This window comes from Nerophis ophidion, linkage group LG02, assembly GCF_033978795.1.
Source record: "Nerophis ophidion isolate RoL-2023_Sa linkage group LG02, RoL_Noph_v1.0, whole genome shotgun sequence".
NCBI classification, from domain to species: domain Eukaryota; kingdom Metazoa; phylum Chordata; class Actinopteri; order Syngnathiformes; family Syngnathidae; genus Nerophis; species Nerophis ophidion.
In genome coordinates this window covers 62,762,351-62,785,572 of record NC_084612.1, presented here as the reverse complement: position 1 = coordinate 62,785,572, position 23,222 = coordinate 62,762,351, and the positions used below count along the sequence as shown (strand labels likewise).

Sequence of the window (23,222 nt, the reverse complement as noted above, 5' to 3'; positions counted from 1 at the left end):
GTTGCTAGGCCGGGAAAGCCATTCAAAGAAGGTGAATTCATTAAAAAGTGCTTGTTACATTTTTTAAAGAAATCTTTACTTGCGGCCCAGCCTCACCCAGTTTCTGCATCCAGTGGCCCCAAGGTAAATTGAGTTTGAAACCCCTGGTGTACAGGGTTACAGAACGGGAACGCTGATGAGGCGCCCCGTCTAAGATGGGAAAAAAGGTAAAAGGCTGGGGAAGAAGATGAGTAAAAAAATACAATCCCTACTGGGCTCCTAAGGGGGCCTAGTCTGGAGTGGGAAAAAACCTCCATGCCATGCACACATAAACATGTTACATATGAACACGACAACTCGCAAAAAACGCCGCTGTACGGAGTAGGGAGAAGTACAGAGCGCCAATAAATCTTAAAGGCACTGACTTTGTGTGCCAACCCAGTCTAATAATATCTACGGCTTTTCACACACACAAGTGAACGCATGCATACTTGGTTAACAGGCATACAGGTCACACTGAGGGTGGCTGTATAAACAACTTTAACACTGTTACAAATATGCGCCACACTGTGAACCCACACCAAACAAGAATGACAAACACATTTTGGGAGAACATCCGCACCGTAACACATCATAAACACAACAGAACAAATACCCAGATCCCTTTGCAGCAGTAATTCTTCCGGGACGCTACAATATACACCCCCGCTACCACCTACCACGACCCCCCCAAACCCCGCCCACCTCAGCCTCCTCATGCTCTCTCAGGGAGAGCATGTCCCAAATTCCAAACTGTTGTTTTGAGGCATGTTAAAAAAAAATTGCACTTTGTGACTTCAATAATAAATATAGCAGTGCCAGGTTGGCATTTTTTTTTCCATCATTTGAGTTGATTTATTCTGGAAACCCTTGTTACATTGTTTTAATGCATCCAGCGGGGCATCACAACAAAATTAGGCAGAATAATGTGTTAATTCTACGACTGTATATATCGGTATCGATTGACATCGGAATCAGTATCTAAGAGTTGGACAATATCAGAATATCGGGAAAAAAAGTCATTATCGGACATCTTTAATAATTAAAAATAAAAATAATTAATACATCAAAGTAAGTCCTAATTGCAAAGTTGTTACTTCAAAATTGATATTTCATCATAGGAAACAGGAAAGGAAATTACCTTGTCACACAGTGTGTGAGTCATTAGTGGAAGTGGAAAGGTCTGGAAAAGCTGTCTGCTATTTTAAATTGCTCAAGTTGTCCTGAAAATTAAGTGCCGTCACATCCTACACTCAATGTCCTGAACTGTTGAAACAGACATTCCATGACCAACTGCTACTAATCAATTACGTTAATAATACACATTATTTTCCTTTTTTAACCTTTAAGGCTGCGTTCACACTTGGGGTTCTTATTTTTCTCTAAACAGTGGCCTTTTTTCCACGTGACCAAACATACCGTAAGGACTGAATCGGGCATCTTTTTGTGACAGCATGTGACATAACTGAAACACTCTACAACAGGGGTGTCAAACGAACAGTTTTATCCGGCCCGCGGGATGATTATAACAATTGGTCGACATTTTTAATCAATCAATGTTTACTTATATAGCCCTAAATCACTAGTGTCTCAAAGGGCTGCACAAACCACTGCGACACCCTCGGTAGGCCCACATAAGGGCAAGGAAAACTCACCCAGTGGGACGTCGGTGACAATGATGACTATGAGAACCTTGGAGAGGAGGAAAGCAATGGATGTCGAGCGGGTCTAACATGATACTGTGAAAGTTCAATCCATAATGGATCCAACACAGTCGAAAGAGTCCAGTCCAAAGCGGATCCATTTTAATCTTCCGAGGATGTTGTAGTCGTAATGATTTGTGCAGTCCTTTGAGACATTTGTGAATTGGGGCTATATAAATAAACATTGATTGATTGATTGAATGAAAGAATCTGCTGTTCTAAATGTGTCCACTGGATGTCGCAATAGCAATTCTTTTGTATCTTTTGTAGATGATACCAAGTATGTAAAAAAATAAAAATAAACCACATTATGTTGGTGCATTAGTCGTGGAAAATGAGCAAAGTACATAAATAACTTGCTGTAATTATCCATCCATCCATTTTCTATCGCTTCTTCCCTTTGGGATCGCGGGGTGCGCTGGTGCCTATCTCAGCTACAATCGGGCGGAAGGCGGTGTACACCCTGGACAAGTCGCCACCTCATCGCAGGGCCTGCTGTAAGTAGTTTTTGATATTATTATTTTTTATTTTGATGGATTGAAAATTAACACGGGCTTCACGGTGGCAGAGGGGTTGGTGCGTCTGCCTCACAATACGAAGGTCCTGCAGTCCTGGGTTCAAATCCAGGCTTGGGATCTTTCTGTGTGGAGTTTGCATCCCCGTGAATGCGTGGGTTCCCTCCGGGTACTCCGGCTTCCTCCCACTTCCAAAGACATGCACCTGGGGATAGGTTGATTGGCAACACTAAATTGGCCCTAGTGTGTGAATGTTGTCTGTCTATCTGTGTTGGCCCTGCGATGGGGTGGCGACTTGTCCAGGGTGTACCCCGCCTTCCGCCCAATTGTAGCTGAGATAGGCGCCAGCTCCCCCCGCGACCACAAAAAGGGAATAAGCGGTAGAAAATGGATGGATGGATGAAAATTAACACCAATGAGTTGACTGATGAACATCATCACATAATTTATTCAGAAAGTATAAATAACATCCATCCATCCATTTTTTACCGCTTATTCCCTTTTTTTGGGGTCGCGGGGGGCGCTGGCGCCTATCTCAGCTACAATCAGGCGGAAGGCGGGGTACACCCTGGTCAAGTCGCCACCTCATCGCAGGGCCTGCTGTCATTAGATTTTGATATTATTATTTTTTATTTTTGATGGATTGAAAATTAACACCAATGAGTTGACTGATGAACATTATCACATAATTTATTCAGAAAGTATAAATAACAACAAATAAAAATATAACACAAACATGTAAGTGTAAAAAAAAAGCCATTATGATTTGTACATTTTCAGAATGTGCTTGTTCTATTTTCAAACAAGAAAACAATCTGAAGTTGTCTTTATTTTTAAGTTATCGTGCCGTGATTTTACCAGTCCGGTCCACTTGAGAGTAGATTTTTCTCCATGTGGCCCCCCATCTAAAAGGAGTTTGACACCCCTGATCTAAACAGATAACAGAGCATATGACGCCAAAACGGCAATTGCAACATAAATACAAAATTATCATATAAATTATTCAGAAAGTATAAATAACGACAAAAAAAAGATAGCGTAGAATTAACCGCAACATGTAAGTGTAAATAACCCTGACAAAATTATGATTTGTACATTTTCAGAATGTGCTTGTTCTATTTTCAAACAAAGAAAACAATCTGAAGTTGTCTTTATTTTTAAGTAATCGTGCCGTGATTTTACCAGTCGAGCCCACTTGGGAGTAGATTTTTCTCCATGTGACCCCCCATTTAAAATGAGTTTGACACCCCTGCTCTACAACAAAATGCCATCTGCTGCGTTGCATATTTTGTCGCCATAGAGGCGAGGATGAGTGATTTAGAAGTAGCGAGTCATGTTTTAAAACACCTCTTCCTGAGGGCGTTTCAGTGTTATAGCTTCACCTTTATTCCCCCTTTTCTGTCCACACACAGTGTCTGCTTGTAAGTACTCTGTGATTGTGCGCTGCCCAACATGCTCCTCTGCTCGTAAAAATCAGCAATGTCACGATGTGACCTGCCGTCCTGAGTATTTTCATATTTTGCTTATGTAATCAGCTGGAAAATATACTTATAAAGAGTGTCATTGTCACACACAGAAAGGGAGAGAGCAGAGCAGAGAGATGACAGTTTCAACCCATTTCCTTTTGTATGATTTCTATATTGCCAGCACCTGTTACTTGCTATAGGTGAGTTTACTTACAAATTAAAGGTGCATCAGGTGCTTAGAATACAACTATTTCTTACAATTTTGAAAAGGTGCCTATAATTTTGTCCAGTCCATTTTTGGAGTTCTATGCAAAAAAATATAAGTTTTGTCTTTTTTTGTGTGTGTGTAGTTCCTATGCGAACAAAACAGATAAACGTGAATACCAAAGCATTTGTAATTTCAATACTTTTCTAGGAGAAATGGTGCATTATCTGACAGAAACGAGGGGTACCAATATTTTTGGCCATGACTAGAGATGTCCGACACTATCGGCCGATAAATGCTTTAAAATGTGATATCGGAAATTATCGGTTTCAAAAAGTAATATATACGACTTTTTAAAACGGTGCTGTACAGAGTGGTACACGGACGTAGGGAGAAGTACAGAGCGGTTGCGTCTTCCAGTCACCCCCCCCCCCGATTTTCCCGAGAGACTCCTGAATTTCAGTGCCCCTCCCGAAAAATCTCCCGGGGCAACCATTCTCCCAAATTTCTCCCGATTTCCACCCAGACAACAATATTGGGGGCGTGCCTTAAAAGCACTGCCTTTGCGTGCCGGCCCAGTCACATAATATATGCAGCTTTTCACACACACACAAGTGAATGCATCGCATACTTGGTCAACAGTCATACAGGTCACACTGAGGGTGGCTGTATAAACAAATGTTACAAATATGCGCCACACTGTGAACCCACACCAAACAAGAATGAAAAACAACATCCACACGGTAACACAACATAAACACAACAGAACAAACACCCAGAACCCCTTGCAGCCCTAAATCTTCCAGGACGCGACAATATTCACCGCCCAACACTCCCTACTCCCGACCCACTTCAACCCCAACCCCCCATCTCAACCTCCTCATGCTCTCAAAGGGAGAGCATGTCCCAAATTCCAAGCTGCTGTTTTGAGGCATGTTTAAAAAAATAATACACTCTGTGACTTCAAAATTTAAATATGGCAGTGCCATGTTGGCATTTTTTTCCATAACTTGAGTTGATTTATCTTGGAAAACCTTGTTACATTGTTTAATGCATCCAGCGGGGAATCACAACAAAATTAGGCATGATAATGTGTTGTTAATTCCACGACTGTATGTATATAGGTATCGGTTGATATCGGAAACGGTAATTAAGAGTTGGACAATATCGAAAAATCAAATATGGGCAAAAAATACATTTTTGGACATCTCTAACCATTAGAAATCACTTTGTTGCTAAACACGTTTTTAAATGTTTTATTTTTATTAGTAAGGTCACTTTGTGCTAGTCACTAGCCACGGTGTGTTTGGCTGAATGCTATTTAAGTTAACATCTGCTTGGAAAATTAAATATTTGCATGTAAAGGATATTTAGCTCTTAGCAGTAAGCAGCTTCCTGCGTTTCGATACATTCGATTTCGTGTTCTATGGTTATCAGCACATTGTTCCTCTTTTTCAGCACCGGTATCTTTTTGTGGCTTACACAATAAAACTGAAGACTCAATATATCCCAGCTAGCAACAAAACAAAATAACTATCAAATTAGAAAATGCTGGCCTTCTTTAAAACCTCATGCATCAGAACACAGTTGCTCAATTGGAAATATGCATCCATTAAATTGTTGTTTTTTTTTTATTATTTGATAAATACCAAAAAAGCAGCGTGGGACATTGATACACCCTGCAAAGAAAACAGCCGCCTGGGGCAGGCTCATTAAAAACAAAACAAATGAAACCACAATGATTAATATGCAAGTATGACTGATAATTAATTTTCCGCATGGTTTGTCCATCACATCTTGGATACAAGCAATCAGACAGGAAAGCGCCAGCAAGAACACATTCTGATTAGTCACACCTGTAAACTGCAGTGAATTCATATATAAATAAAAACATCATTTACAAATCAGGACAACAACAACACTGATTATGCCTTTTTTGTTCATTATTACTTTTACGACTACGACAGTATACCGTAATTATAAAAAATATTATGTCTTATTAAACATAATTAATACTGGGTACAGCAAATATACACTATATTGCTCAAAGGTTTTTGGCCACCCATCCAAATGATCAGTATCAGGTGACCTAATCACTTGGCCCGGCCACAGGTGTATAAAATAAGGCACATAGGCATGGAGACTGTTTCTACAAATATTTTTTAAAGAATGGGCCGCTCTCAGTGATTTCCAGCGTGGAACTGTCACAGGATGCCACCTGTGCAACAATTCCAGTCGTGAAATTTCCTCGCTCCAAAATATTCCAATGTCAATTATCGGCTTTATTACAAAAAAAATGGAAGAGTTTGGGAACAACAGCAACTCAGCCACCAGGTGGTAGGCCACGTTAACTGTCAGAGAGGGGACAGCAGATGCTGAAGCGTATAGTTGAAAGACTTTCTGCACAGTCAGTTGCTACAGAGCTCCAAACTTCATGGGACCTTACAATTAGCCCACGTACAGTACGCAGAGAGCTTCATGGAATGGGTTTCCATGGCCGAGCAGCCGCATCTAAGCCATACATCACCGATGCAAAGCGTCGGATGCAGTTGTGTAAAGCCACTGGACTCTAAAACAGTGGAGACGCGTTCTCTGGAGTGATGAATCACGCTGTTCCATCTGGCAAGGAGGAATTATGGTCTGGGGTTGTTTTTCCAGGAGTTGGGCTTGGCCCCTTAGTTCCAGTGAAAAAAACTTTGAATGCTCCAGGATATCAAAACATTTTGGACAATTCGATGCTCCCAACCTCGTAGGAACAATTTGGAGCGGGCCCCTTCCTCTTCCAACATGACTGTGCACCAGTGCACAAAGCAAGGTCCATAAAGACAGGGATGACAGTGTCTGGTGTGGATGAACTTGCCTGGCCTGCACAGAGTCCTGACCTGAACCCAATAGAACACCTTTGGGATGAATTAGAACGGAGACTGAGAGCCAGGCCTTCTCGACCAACATCAGTGTGTGACCTCACCAATGTGCTTTTGGAAAAATGGTAGAAAATTACTATAAACACACTCCGCAACCTTGTGGACAGCCTTCCCAGAAGAGTTGAAGCTGTAATAGCTGCAAAAGGTGGACCGACATCAAATTAAACCCTATGAGTTAGGAATGGGATGGCCCTTCAAGTTCATGTGTGAGTCAAGGCAGGCGGCCAAATACTTTTGGCAATATAGTGTAGATTACATATACAGTGATACATTGATTTTTGTTCATACGAATGTAATCCGTTTTAAAAAGGTCAGATGACGACCGAATCATACAAAACAAAATCAATGTTTGCTAAAAAATTTTGAAGATCCAATGAATGTGTTCCAAACAGCCAGAAATATGAACACAAAACGCAAAAAAAAAAAAATAAATAAAAATACAAAGCACCAGAGAGTGCGGACCTGGGCCAGACCCTGCAGTTCCTCAATAGTATAAAAAAAGTCTTAAATCAGGAGGATGATCTGGATCAGGCCCAAAATAATCACTTGCTTTGTATTCTATTTCAGACATTTCCAGAAAGTTTGATGAAAAAATCCCCTAACAATGCTTTGCTTACGGTACATTAAACATATTTTTATTGCAAGTTTGTTCTTTCATAAAATAGTGAACATACAAGACAAATTGTCTTTTATTATTAAGTAAGCAAACAAAGGCTCCTTATTTAGCTGCTGCCATTTTCCATCCGTCAAAATTATTAAGGACAAGGGTAGAAAATGACTTATTAATCTACTTGTTCATTTATTGTTAATATCTGCTTACTTTCTCTTTTAACATGTTGTATCTACACTTCTGTTAAAATGTAATAATAACTTATAATTCTGTTGTTTGATATTTTACATTAGTTTTGGATGATACCACACATTTGGGTATCAATCCGATACCAATATATTACAGGATCATACATTCGTCATATTCAAAGTCCTCATGTGTCCAGGGTCGTGTTTCCAGAGTTTATAAACATAATATATCTATTTTTAAAAACAGAAGAAGAATAAATATAGACTTAATCATAGTAGTATCGACTAGATGCGGTACTGTACTTGGTATCATTACAGTGGATGCTGGGTGTAGATCCACCAATGGCGTTTGTTTACATTTTGACGCCGGTGAGTTACGGTGTGTAGTGAAGCATGTCTAGCGATTCCTCGTCCTGCAGGGATGATATTTGGGGGGGTGGAGGACCGGTACTTTTCAGAGGCGGTATAGTACCGAATATGATTCATTAGCATTGCGGTACTATACTCTTACCGGTATACTGTACAACCTTAGTTTGGACACACCTTCTCATTCAGTGCGTTTTATTTGTTTTGATGACTATTTACATTGTAGATTGTCACTGAAGGCATCAAAACTATGAATGAACACGTGGAGTTATGTACTAAACCAGGGGTCGGGAACCTTTTTGCCTGAGAGAGCCATGAAAGCCAAATATTTTAAAATGTATTTCCGTGAGAGCCATATAATATTTTCTAACACTGAATACAACTAAATGTGTGCATTTTTAAGTAAGACCAACATGTTTAGAGTATAATAAATCTCCTATTCTTTTTAATAACATTCTTATTCTGAAGTTAACCAATAATAAATCACATACTTCTTACCATTAATGCGACTTCTTGAACAAGTCTGGTAGAAAATGGATGGATGGATAAAATGCATGAGAATGTTTTATATTTTGAACGGTATTTTAAGCATTGTGATTACTAGCGGAATTATTCATAATTATCGTGTTAAGTCAGGGGTGTCCAAACTTTTTCCACTGAAAAATCAGAGCAAGCGGGGGCCATTTTCATAATTTTTATTTTAAAAACCAATACAATATATGTACAAAAAAATATACATTTAGGCCTCCACTCAGTTATGATCCCGGGGACCCCAAAGGGTTTTGGTCAAAAAAATATTAAAAATGTGTCATTATTCAGTATTATAATTTGTATTATTATGCAAGTTTTAAATCTCTAGATCAACATTAGAAGAAAAAAAAAAGAAAAAAACACAAAATATGCAATATTTTCAGCCAATACCATTTTTAGGTGGAATATTTGAGATTATATAATAATTGGAACCTTAATTTTGGATTTTGATTCATTATTATTTTTTGAGCAATGACACTTTAAAACAAATCACACTAAAATAATTAGGGATCCAAAAGTGTCCTACTTATTAAAGTGTTAAAAAATAAATTATACATTTTATTTACCGTTCACTTTTAGCACAATAATCTCGAGATCAACTTCAGATATATCCGTCAATTTTAAGTTTTATTGTTGTTTATGTTTTGTTTGTTTGTTTTAGGCCCTTCTTTAAAAAAAAAAAAACATTTAAGTTTTTTATATGGTAAAACACAAAATATGCAACATTTTCCCCCAAAAATATGTCAAAGTGGAATATTTAATGTGATGTAATTGAAGCCTTGAATAGGTCAATAATTCAAAATTACATTGATTTTGATTCATTATTAATTTTTAAAAAAAGAAAGCCTGCATGGCAGCTTTGTGTTATAAGAGTAAGCATTGCAACAATTTCTTGTTACATTTCACCTGTTTGCTCTTTTACACCACTTTTTATGTTTTTATTTATTTTTTTATTTTCTTTAATTGTATTCTTAAAGGGGCTTCACGGTGACAGAGGGGTTAGTGCGTCTGCCTCACAATACGAAGTTCCTGCAGTCCTGGGTTCAAATCCAGGCTTGGGCTCTTTCTGTGTGGAGTTTGCATGTTCTCCCCGTGAATGCGTGGGTTCCCTTCGGGTACTCCGGCTTCCTCCCACTTCCAAAGACATGCACCTGGGGATAGGTTGATTGGCAACACTAAATTGGCCCTAGTGTGTGAATGTGAGTGTGAATGTTGTCTGTCTATCTGTGTTGGCCCTGCGATGAGGTGGCGACTTGTCCAGGGTGTACCCTGCCTTCCGCCCGATTGTAGCTGAGATAGGCGCCAGCGCCCCCCGCGACCCCGAAAGGGAATAAGCGGAAGAAAATGGATGGATGGATGTATTCTTAAAATGTGTCGTTAAAAAATGACCCGCGGGCCGCACTTTGGACAGGCCTGTGTTAAGCAATGTCAGCTAAGATTTATCTGAGAGCCAGATGAATTCATCAAAAGAGCCACATCTGGCTCTAGAGCCATAGGTTCCCCAGCCCTGCACTAAACAAAAAAATGTGCAACAACTGAAAACATGTTTTATATTCTAGTTTCTTCAAAATAGCCACTCTTTCCTCTGATTACTGCTTTGCACACTCTTGGCATTCTCTCAATGAACTTCAAGAGGTAGTCACCTGAAAGGGTTTTCACTTCACAGGTGTCATAGTTTTGATGTGACAATCTACAAAGAAAATAGTCATGAAAATATAGAAAGACGTATTGAAATGAGAAGGGGGGTCCAAACTTTTGGTCTGTACTGTATATGCATAGTGCGTTCATCATGCATTCTTTTGAGTTGTGTGTGAATGAGACTGTTGATGGGGGGAGGCAGGTAATAGAGGCATTGTTTTAAATATGTAAAGAACTTTGTGTTGCATTTCTTTTATGTATGAGAAGCGCTTGATGTATAAAGTTTGATTGATTGATTGATTGATTCACCTACACTAATACAATATATAATATTTAACAACATGATGAATTACTGTATTGCAGGGGTCACCAACGTGGTGCCCGCGGGCACCAGGTAGCCCGTAAGGACCAGATGAGTTGCCCGCTGGCCTGTTCTAAAAATAGCTCAAATGGCAGCACTTACCAGTGAGCTGCCTCTATTTTTTACATTTTATTTATTTACTAGCAAGTTGGTCTCGCCTTGCTCGACATTTTTAATTCTAAAAGAGACAAAACTCAAATAGAATTTGAAAATCGAAGAAAATATTTTAAAGACTTGGTCTTCACTTGTTTAAATAAATTATTTTATTTTTTTACTTTGCTTCTTATACATTTCAGAAAGACAATTTTATAGAAAAAAATACAACCTTAAAAATTATTATAGGATTTTTAAACACATATACCTTTTTACTTTTTAGTTCCTCTTCTTTCCTGACAATTTAAATCAATGTTCAAGTAATTTTTTTTTTTTATTGTAAATAATAATAAATACATTTTCAATCAATCAATCAATGTTTATTTATATAGCCCTAAATCACTAGTGTCTCAGAGGGCTGCACAAACCACTACGACATCCTCGGTAGGCCCACATAAGGGCAAGGAAAACTCACACCCAGTGGGACGTCGGTGACAATGATGACTATGAGAACCTTGGAGAGGAAGAAAGCAATGGATGTCGAGCGGGTCTAATTTTAATTTAATTCTTAATTTTGGCTTCTGTCTTTTCGAAGAAGAATATTAGTGAAATATTTCTTTAAACTTTTTATGATTAAAATTCCCAAAAAATATTCTGGCAAATCTAGAAAATCTTTAAAATCACATTTAAATCTTGTTGCAAAGTGTTTTGAATTTTTTTTTATTTTTTGTTCTGGAATATCTAGAAGAAATAATGATTTGTCTATGTTAGAAATATAGATTGGTCCAATGTGTTATATATTCTAACAAAATGCAGATTGGATTTTAACCTATTTAAAACATGTCATCAAAAATTCTAAAATAAATCTTAATCAGGAAAAATTACTAATGATGTTCCATAATTTTTTTTTTTCAAAAAGATTCAAATTATCTAGTTTCTCTTTTTTTTCTGTTGAATTTTAAAGAGTCGAAATTGAAGATAAACTATGTTTCAAAATTTAATTTCAACTTTTTTCCTGTTTTCTCTTCTTTTAAACCATTCAATTAAGTGTTTTTTTCATCATTTATTCTCTACAAAAAACCTATCGTAAAAGGGAAAAAATGTACGACGGAATGACAGACAGAAATACCCATTTTTATATATATATATATATATTTATTAAAGGTAAATTGAGCAAATTGGCTATTTCTGGCAATTTATTTAAGTGTGTATCAAACTGGTAGCCCTTCGCATTAATTAGTACCCAAGAAGTAGCTCTTGGTTTCAAAAAGGTTGGTGACCCCTGCTGTATTGTGTACCCCGCCTTCCGCCTGAATGCAGCTGAGATAGGCGCCAGCGCCCCCCGCGACCCCAAAGGGAATAAGCGGTAGAAAATGGATAGATGGATGGATGTTCTTGATGCAGTATTTTATTTAATATATCTATTTATTATCCATCCAGTTTCTACCGCTTGTCCCGTTCGGGGTCGCGGGTGGTGCTGGAGCCTATCCCAGCTGCATTCGCGTGGAAAGGCGGGGTACACCCTGGACAAGTCGCCACCTCATCACAGATAGACAGACAACATTCACACTCACATTCACACACTAGGGCCAATTTTAGTGTTGCCAATCAACCTATTCCTAGGTGCATGTTGGATATGAGATCCAGTTTAAGAAACTGTTCAAACTCAGTGGTTACAAAGTTCAAGGAAGAGGAATACTGATACAAATCTATATAGAACCTTATTGATGAATGACACATAATCTATCGTACAGTAAATTAACTACCTATTCTTATGAGTTGTCTTGATAGTTATTTATTAATTCATTTGTTGCTTTGTTTAAGATCAGAAAGGAAGTGAACAATTGTGTTTAAAATTATTCCTACTGTTACAATGTGAAACTGTAATGTTATGTTATTACTTTATTTCATCATTTATATATATATTTTTTTCTTCTTTTTTCAAAATGTCAGAAAAAAATATTTACAATACAATGTCAAAACAGTCCACGTGTTTAGGCTAAACAATGCAGAAACGTCCGCTTTTCCTTGAATTCCACATGTGAAATGCTTTCGGTCCCCTAGAGGGGGGGTGTTGCCCACATATGTGGTCCTCTCCAAGGTTCTCATAGTCATCATTGTCACCAACATCCCACTGGGTCATCATTGTCACCGACGTCCCACTGGGTGTGAGTTTTCCTTGCCCTTGTGTGGTTTGTGCAGCCCTTTGAGACACTAGTGATTTAGGGCTATATAAATGAACATTGATTGATTGATTGATATCTATTATTTACTCTACTTTTTTTTCTAATTCTAAACTGTAAAGGTTGTCACAGATGTCATCCGATCATATTTACAAAATTAATAACAATATTAATAATAATAATGCAAATTATAAAACTGCTTGTATTCACAACAACAATTTTCGCATTGTTTTTTTTAACCAATTTTCTTTTGGTACTTACAACACCGGGGAAGATTTTGTTGAGCCTGTCCACCGCTGCCATGGCTTTTGACTTCCCTCCTCCGAGACAGTCTTCAAACTCGTAGAGAGGCTGTCGGACGGGATTGGAGTAGGAGATTTTTGCGTTGTCTACAAAGGTGATGTGTCTCACCCCCCAGCCCTGCAACAAGAAGGAAGAAGATGTCAATTAGGTGAGCCCTCTTATGCAACCGTCCATTCCTCCCTTTAGTCTCACCATCAGGGTCCTGGCCACATTGCAGCCCAGAGTCCCAGCTCCCAACAGAAGACACTTGGTGCTGACCACTTTGTCAAGGTCTAGCGAAGGAACCAACCTCCATCGCATCAGTTTGAGATTAAGGTCAACCGAGGACTCTGCAAGTCTAAATGGAACAATTGCCATAATTTAGCATGGAACAGTAAAACTTTGGCATATCATTATCTACAAACCCTGTTTCCAAATGAGTTGGGAAATTGTGTTAGATGTAAATATAAATGAAATACAATGATTTGCAAATCATTTTCAACCCATATTCAGTTGAATATGCAACAAAGACAACATATTTGATGTTCAAACTGATAAACATTTTTTCTGTTGGCAAATAATCATTAACTTTAGAATTTGATGCCAGCAACACGTGACAAAGAAGTTGGGAAAGGTGGCAATAAATACTGATAAAGTTGAGTAATGCTCAATGAAACACTTATTTGGAACATCCCACAGGTGTGCAGGCTAATTGGGAACAGGTGGGTGCCATGATTGGGTATAAAAACAGCTTCCCAAAAAACGCTCAGTCTTTCACAAGAAAGGATTGGGCGAGGTACACCCATATGTCCAAAACTGCATGAGCAAATAGTCAAACAGTTTAAGAATGTTTCTCAAAGTGCAATAGCAAGAAATTTAGGGATTTCAACATTTACGGTCGATAATACCATCAAAAGGTTCAGGGAATCTGGAGAAATCACTTCACGCAAGTGGCATGGCCGAAAACCAACATTGAATGACCCTGACCTTCGATCCCTCGGACGGCACTGTATCAAAAACAGACATCAATCTCTAAAGGATATCACCACAAGGGCTCAGGAACACTTCAGAAAACCACTGTCACTAAATACAGTTTGTCGCTACATCTGTAAATGCAAGTTAAAGCCATTTATCAACAACATCCAGAAACGCTGCCGACTTCTCTGGGCCCGAGATCGTCTAAGATGGACTGATGCAAAGTGGAAAAGTGTTCTGTGGTCTGACGAGTCCACATTTGAAATTGTTTTTGGAAATATTCGACATTCTGTCATCCGGACCAAAGGGGAAGCGAACCATCCAGACTGTTATCGACGCAAATTTCAAAAGCCAGCATATGTAATGTTATGAGGGTGCATTAGTGCCCAAAGCATGAGTAACATACACATCTGTGAAGGCACCATTAATGCTGAAAGGTACATACAGGTTTTGGAACAAATTATGCTGCCATCTAAGCGCCGTCTTTTTCATGGACGCCCCTGCTTATTTCAGCAAGACAATGCCAAGCCACATTCAGCACGTGTTACAACAGCGTGGCTTCGTAAAAAAAAAGAGTGCGGGTACTTTCCTGGCCCACCTGCAGTCCAGACCTGTCTCCCATTGAAAATGTGTGGCGCATTATGTAGCGTAAAATACGACAGCGGAGACTGTTGAACGACTGAAGCTCTACATAAAACAAGAATGGGAAAGAATTCCACTTTCAAAGTTTCAACAATTAGTTTCCTCAGTTCCCAAACGTTTATTAAGTGTTGTTAAAAGAAAAGGTGATGTAACACAAAGGTGAACATGTCCTTTCCCAACTACTTTGGCAGGTGTTGCAGCCATAAAAATTCAAAGTTAATTATTATTTGCAAAAAAAAAATAAAGTTTATGAGTTTGAACATCAAATATCTTGTTTTTGTAGCATATTCAACTGAATATGGGTTGAAAAGGATTTGTAAATCATTGTATTCTGTTTATAGTTTCGGTACATCTAACACAATTTTCCAACTCATATGGGAACGGGGTTTGTAGATGATTTGTTGACAGCTATTCGGCGTGTAGCGATAATCCAAATTGGAATTTTCAGCACAGTACAGAAACATAGGGAGCTCCCAGATGGGTCTCATGTCAAGGAAAGGAAGTGTAATTGCCTCGCAATATAGTCTTGCTTTGGTAACAAATCCAGTGCAGCCCAGACTTCGCCAAGCACAAGCCAGAGCTTGAAAACCCTCTTCCGTTGTTAAAGTCTCCAGTAACCCCAAATTCGCCTTCCCATCATTAGAGTCGTGTATACAGAGAGTATGGTCAACTTAATTTCAGGCAATCTCCTCAATGATTGTTTAAAAGGCACTCATGACTACAGGACGCCATCACTATTACAGACTTTGAACAGATGAAATTAGTTTGCTGTGCTCCCTCATTAGTTTTTTGACATTGAAAATGCCCTGCTGTGCAGCATGGGGTTGCTCCACCTGCCAGAATTGTTGAAAGCTTTTAAATCGCTTTCTCCACAACGCGGGAAAGAAGACAAGTATGGGAAGTGAAAGTACGCAAAAAACACTGAAGAGCCACCGATTACAGCATCTTGTGCAAGGTAAACATTTTGTACTTTAAATATATATATTTATTTAATTATAAATGCACCTTATTGCTTTTTTTTATCCTGCACTACCATGAGCTTATGTAACGAAATTTCGTTGTTATCAGTGCTGTAAAGTTCAAATTTGAATGACAGTAAAAAGGAAGTCTGAGTCTAAGTCTAAATCTTGTGTATTGTTCAGGAGAGAACACACATAATCTATTTACAAATAATAACAGAAGAAATTAACAAATTAAAGAGTTGGTTTAACAAAAGCATATTATATTTGAATCTCAGTAAAACTAAATCAATGCAATTCAGTAGCAGCAGAAGAGAAAGTCAAACACAAATACAAATAGATGTACATTGAATGTGTAAAATAAACCAAATTGTGGGTGTCATAATAGATGAGAAAATGAACTGGAAATCTCATACAAAATATACAACAAAGTGGCGAGAAATAGGTTAATAATGAATAAAGCAAAATATGTTGCGCACCAAAAATCACTCCATATTCTTCACTGCTTGCTAGTGTTAATATATCTGCGTTATTGTGCAGAAATAAGGGGAAATAAAAACAAAAGTACAATTACCAAGTTACAAAAAAAAAAAAGATTAGTTATAACAATACTAAATGAGTAATACATACAGTGTTTATACCGTATTTCCTTGAATTGCCGCAGGGTATATGGTATGCGCCTGCCTAGAATTAACGGCGGGTCAAACTCGTTTTGCAAAATATTATTTTTATTAGCGCATGTCTAAGATTTACGGCGGGTCAAACTCGTTTCGCAAAATAATTAGCATATGCATAGAATTTACGCCGGGTCAAACTCGTCAAGTCACGAGTGATACTTCCCCTGTCATCATTTTCAAAATGGAGAAGGCTGATTTCAATAATTTGAAATCGCATAAAGGGAAGAAGATTAAGAGCTATTCAGTATGATTTAAGGTCCAAGCTATTGAATATGCTAAAAAGAACAGTAAGCAGCTATGTTTTATTAATATACCGTAGCTGCGTGTGTCAAATATGAGTCATTAAATGACTCCCGCCTTCTGGTGGTAGAGGGCGCTAGTGATCCCCTGGGGGGTACTTGAAGGTATGCGGGTACGTGAGATTTAAAAAAAATATTCTACAAACAGCAACAATTCTAAAATCCTTGATAAATATACTTATTGAATAATACTTCAACAAAATATGAATGTAAGTTCATAAATTGTGAAAATAAATGCAACAATGCAGTATTCAGTGTTGACAGCTAGATTTTTTGGGGACATGTTCCATAAATATTGATGTTAAAAATGTATTTTTTTGTGAAGAAATGTTTAGAATTAAGTGCATGAATCCAGAAGGATCTCTATTACAATCTCCAAAGAAGGCCCTTTAAGTTGATGATTACGGTACTTCTATGTGTAGAAATCTTTATTTATAATTGAATCACTTGTTTTTTTGTTTTTTTTAGTTAATTTTTGTCCTTTTTTCCCAAATAGTTCAAGAAAGACCACTACAAATGAGCAATATTTTGCACTGTTGTACAATTTAATAAATCAGAAACTGATGACATAGTGCTGTATTTTACTTATTATTCTCTTTTTTTTCCAACCAAAAATGCTTTGCTCTGAATAGGGGGTACTTGAACTAAAAAAAGAGTTCACAGGGGGTATATCACTGCATTACTGTACTAGAAAAAAACTTGACTGTGACCTCAAAACTGAGGAATGTACCTTGCAGTAATTATAATGTATCATTACACCCCTAACTGCTATTCTTTATTTAAGTTTAATTTGTTACCTTTTAGGGTCCATACATTCACTGAGATTGACCATTCTGGGTCCCATGGCCCCCTTGGGGTTCTTTTCCCAGCCAACGCTCTTTGGACATGCTGTGAACAAAAACCAAAAAAGTGGTGAAAAAAATGGAAATACAAAGGACTAAATTGTGCAAATTTATTTATGACGGCAAACCCGAACTGGACTTTCATCAAATGAATCTACAGTATAAAATGGTAATATAAGCCATTTCTCCTTCATTTTACCATGAATTGGACCCATGACTCATGAAGTTGAAAAACTTATCCAGGTGTTACCATTTAATGGTCAATTGTACGGAATATGGACTGTACTGTGCAATCTACTAATAAAAGTTTCAATCATCAATCCCTTTATGAGGCGGTCTCTCAAAAAACAAAGCTGAAAATAATTGGCTAATTCCAGTTCCAAGCAGCCTTACTCCAATTTTCTACTACCAGCTAAATAAATGGCTTTTGCATAGAGAGTAACCAATCATCCTAACTCAATGAACAATCTTCCCAGATCTCCACCTCGCCATTATCATTTTATTAGCCTTCATCCCTTATTCAACACACATCAAGTTTCAGCATGATAAGTGGTTCACATAAATGTAGAATACGGATGAATCCTAGAGGTGTCAAAAAATGTTTTTGATTTTTGAATTGACCGCGATTCTTATTTCTAAAAATTCCTAATAAATTTATAAAAATTTAAAATTTATTTAAAAATAAAAATGAAAAAAATACAAACCGTATTTCCTTGAATAGCCGCCGGGGCGCTAATTAATTTAAAACCTCTTCTCACTCCTGCGCTTATTCAAAGCATGCGGTAGAAGTAAGCAGGCGCCAATAATTTTAAAACCTCTTCTCACCCCTGCGCTTACCAATAGCATGCAGTAAAAATTGGGTGTGATATAAAAAAAATAAAATAAAAATAAAAATATTCTGCGTCCGCAGCCCGGTGGTTGGGGACCACTGCTCTACAGCATGTCATCGCGCCCACTTTTACACCATGCTGCCTGCGTGCCGGCCGGACGCATACATTTCGCTGCATCTTATACGAGATTGCAATGCATACTTGGTCAACAGCCATACCTTTTACACTGATGTTTGTGATATAAACAACTGTAAAACTCTTACTAATATGCGCCACACTCTGTGAACCCTCACCAAGCACATTTCTGGAGAGCATTGGCTCTGTGGCACATTACAAACGCAGCATAGGGATTACCCATAACGCCGTGTATCCGTGACTGTTGGCTATTTTACGCGCGTCCCCAACTCCGCCTACCTCAACCAACGCACGCAGGGGCGGGGGTTTGGTGCCAGCCAGTGTATGGACGGTGTAGCCAGGAGTCGTGGATGCATTGCATTGTGGGTAGGTGTTGTGTTGCGTTTGTGGTGTGTTGCAGGGCATATGTTCTCCAGAAATGTGTTTGGTGTGGGTTCACAGAGTGTGGCGCATATTATTAAGAGTGTTGAAGTTGTTTTATATCACAACCGATAGTGTGATCTGTATGGCTGTGGAACAAGACCCCTGGTTTACACAAAGTAAAAGCAAAAACACTCCTTTGCCGTTTTGTAATGACGGCAGTTCACCCGTGACGTCACTAATTTTGACCTGACGGTAAAAGTAAGCATGCGCTTATTAATTTGGGGAGCGAGTTTTGCCCGGCCGTAATTCAAGGCAGGCGCATATTACATGCCCGGCGGCTATTCAAGGAAATACGGTATTTATTTATTATTATTTTCGTTTTTAATCTGTCCTGTCCAGCCATTCAGGCAAATCATATTGTTGATGTAGGTGCGCATATCTTCTGTACAGTTTTACTTTACAAAATACATGTGTGGGATACTCTTGTTGCCTTATTTGTATTTGACTTTATTAAATGTTTGGGCAGAATTTTACTAAACAAAACCAGTTTACTTTTGCGTAAAATAGACATGTATCAGAGCTGTTTATCTATATTATGGAGGAATGTAGTTAACCATAGAATTGGCACCCAATGTTATTAAAAAGTATCGATTTTGAATCGAGAATTGATTCTGAATCGAATTGTTACCCCCAAGAATCGAATCGTGTGGTGCCTGTCGCAGCCAGTAAACGCCATGTAAGAAGATGGCGGATCCATCCATAAATTGGTGGTGCTGATAATAAAAGTACTACCGCATTTTTCGGGGTATAAGTCGCGCCGGAGTAGAGTGGCCGTGCCAGCAACTTGAGGGTTCCAGGTTCGATCCCCGCTTCCGCCATCGTAGTCACTGCCGTTGTGTCCTTGGGCAAGACAGTTTACCCACCTGCTCCCAGTGCCACCCACACTGCATTAAATGTAACTTAGATATTGGGTTTCACTATGTAAAAGCGCTTTGAGTCACTAGAAAAAAAGCGCTATATAAATTTAATTCACTTCACATTATATGACGCATAAATAACCAACTGAGAATGTACCTGGTATGTAAACTTAACATATTATGGTAAGAGTCATTTAAATAACTATAACATATAGAACATGCTATAAGTTTACCAAACAATCTGTCACTCCGAATCGCTAAATCCCATGAAATTTTATACGTCTAGTCGCTTACGTGAATGAGATAAATAATATTATTTGATATTTTACGGTAATGTGTTAATAATTTCACACATAAGTCGCTCCTGAGTATAAGTCGGCCAAATTATGAAAAAAAACGGCGAATTATAGTCCGAAAAATACGGTATATGCAGGGCTTTTCCATGGCCAAATTCAAACACTTTTTAAGGATTTTCAAGATCAATTTTCCAGTTTTTCCAGTAGCCTTCAAAAGGCGAAAACCAGTGTGAACCAATCCATAGCCTTGTTGTTTGAGGTCACCAAATGCTGTCTGTAGGAAAAATAGGGAAAATCTCCTAAAACCTAAGCTTAACATTGAAGCAGCAGTTGTTATTAACTGAATGGGGCATAGAAAATGAAGCAGTGTTTCTGTAGACTATTCAATGTCGTTGGTGTTTGCAAACGTGTCTCCATTTGTGTGGTTTTTCACATTTCTTGTTCTTTTTCTTACTTAAGGCACTCAATGACATTGAACAGCACGAATTGATTCACACCATATTTGTGCTTGTAACCTGCATGTGATACAAGCACCCTCAAAATGTAAATTTCACTCATTTACTAACAAAACTGTTCCACATTAATATAAGGATAATACATTAAAAGAAAATATTTTGTTTGTTTCACAACACCTCAGTCACCTTTCATTAAGCATATCCAGCCTTATAACTGTGGCTATGATAAGAAAAAAAAAAGATTTTTAGTTGATGGAAGTTCTTAACATTATGATTTATCATTGACAAACGCTCACTTTTTTCCTTTCAAAGCTCATAACAACTGTCCGTAATTAACATGTAATCTAGCGCAGATCTCAAAGTTTAGGTCTGGCATGTACCAAAATGTTAGAAAAACAAAACTTTAGCTAATGTTAGTTAACTTGCAGGGCTAGTAAACTCTGTGGTTTACCTTTCATATGACTTGAGAGAGCAGACTCTCCCATTGCGAAAATGGTAAATGGGGTGTACTTGTATAGCGCGTTTCTACCTTTTTAAGGAACTCAAAGCGCTTTGACACTATTTCCACATTCACCCATTCACACACACATTAACACACCGATGGCGGGAGCTGCCATGCAAGACGCTAACCAGGACCCATCAGGAGCAAGGGTGAAGTGTCTTGCTCAAGGACACAACAGACTTGACTAGGATGTCAGAAGGTGGGGATTGAAGCAGGAACCCTAAAGTTGCTGGCATAGCCACTCTCCCAAATGTACCACGTCGTCCCCAAAAGCTGTCCCCAAAAGCTGGATTTCGTTTTTGCATACTTTGCAGCAGGCTACATGCGGATTTAGTCCACGTTTTATCCAAAGTCTTTATTTGTCATTTTCCATCCAATGTTCATTAAAACGACATTCTCCCGGCATGATGGATTGATGCACCGCTGTCCTCTTGAGGGCGACATAGAGCCGTATAAACAGCACATGACAACAACCTAATGTAAGGGCTTGTTCAAACCCAACATATCAAGCGAGTAGCTTTCATTTCTGAGAAAATGTATTTTATTTTTTTCCATTTTATAAAAAGCCTATTGAGTCAGTCTGCCGAGAAATATGATGAACATTTCCAAGCATTGAAGCGTTTTTCGAACCTTGAAAACACAAGCATTTTCAAGGTTTTTAAGCACCCGTACGAACCCTGTTTATGCCATCCATCCATCCATTTTCTACCGCTTATTCCCTTTCGGGGTTGCGGGGGGCGCTGGCGCCTATCTCAACTACAATCGGGCGGAAGGCAGGGTACACCCTGGACAAATCGCCACCTCATCACAGGGCCAACACAGATAGACAGACAACATTCACACTCACATTCACACACTAGGGTCAATTTAGTGTTGCCAATCAACCTATCCCCAGGTGCATGTCTTTGGAAGTGGGAGGAAGCCGGAGTACCCGGAGGGAACCCACGCATTCACGGGGAGGACATGCAAACTCCACACAGAAAGATCCCGAGCCTGGATTTGAACCCAGGACTGCAGGAACTTCGTATTGTGAGGCAGACGCACTAACCCCTCTCCCACCGTGAAGACCCTGTTTATGCTCAATACTTAAATAATTACACAGTATTTTGGACATCTGTGTTGCTGAATCTTTTGCAATTTGTTCAATTAATATTGGAGCAGTCAAAGTAGAAAGACGGAGTTGGGAAGGTTTAGCCTTTAGCTACACAAACACACTGTGATTCCTTGTTTAAAATTCACGGACGTGAAACTTTACTATGGATCACAGCTAACATGGATCCCAACCGAATGTCAACCAGCAGGTTTCGGTGAGAAAATTGTGGTTAAAAAGTCGCCTCTTACCGGATATCAACTGAGCTTGTGCCGTCCATAAAACTGCCGTGACTTCCCTGAGACACTGCGCGTCAACACCCGGCCGTGGACGTACACCTCCGACTATCAGGTACTGTTTAACTCACTAGAACACTAGCAACACAATAGAAAGATAAGGGACTTCCCAGAAGTATACTAGTAAATGTCTCTAAAAACATATTAATCTGTCTCAATGCAACGCGATTGCAATCGCGCTTAGTTTTTAAAAAAATTTTTTTTTTTTTTTTTTTTTAGTCCGTCGCTATCAATATCCTTAAACACGAATCTTTCATCCTCGCTCAAATTAATGGGGTAATTTTCGTTTTCTCGGTCTGAATAGCTGTTTTTGTTGGAGGCTCCCATTAAAATCAATGTGAATAGATGAGGAGCGATCAACATGTGACGTCATCGTCTGTGACTTCCGGTAGAGGGAGGGCTTTTCTCCAGTTGCGAACTTTATCGTGGATGTTCTCTACTAAATCCGTAAAAATACGGCAATATCGCGAAATGATCAAGTATGACACATAGAATGGACCTTCTATCCCCGTTTAAATAAGAAAATCTAATTTCAGTAGGCCTTTAAGTGGTTAGATCGATATTCTTATTTTCTCACAATCATTTATGTTGTTGTTTTTGTAAATATTTACAAACTCCAGGAATAATTCCCTGGACACAGGTAAACTCTGTGGGAAAATAATTTAAAGCAGTTTTTCCTTTTTTTAGTTACTGTGCACTATTGACTTTGTTGTACTGAATGTATGTAATAAAAGAAAAACACGGAAACTAGTTTAAATAGTGTGTTGATATTATTAAATTATGAATCGCACTCACCATTAATACATGGAAAAATTGACAGTTAGTACAATATATGTGATCGGTATTAGTCGAACTCCCTCA

At 38.5% G+C, this 23,222-nt stretch overlaps 1 protein-coding gene across 2 annotated transcripts in view; it reads right to left on the bottom strand.

The window, feature by feature from the left end:
* The window catches only part of atg7 (ATG7 autophagy related 7 homolog (S. cerevisiae)), a 188,895-nt gene that overhangs the window by 125,601 nt on the left and 40,072 nt on the right, over positions 1-23,222 (bottom strand). For both annotated transcript variants that reach the window (XM_061888129.1, XM_061888139.1), the window contains exons 10-12: positions 17,433-17,523; positions 13,297-13,441; positions 13,063-13,221 (exon numbers count right to left, since the gene is read on the bottom strand). In XM_061888129.1, coding sequence (XP_061744113.1) covers positions 13,063-13,221; positions 13,297-13,441; positions 17,433-17,523 — 395 coding nt within the window. The remainder of the gene's footprint in view (positions 1-13,062; positions 13,222-13,296; positions 13,442-17,432; positions 17,524-23,222) is intronic.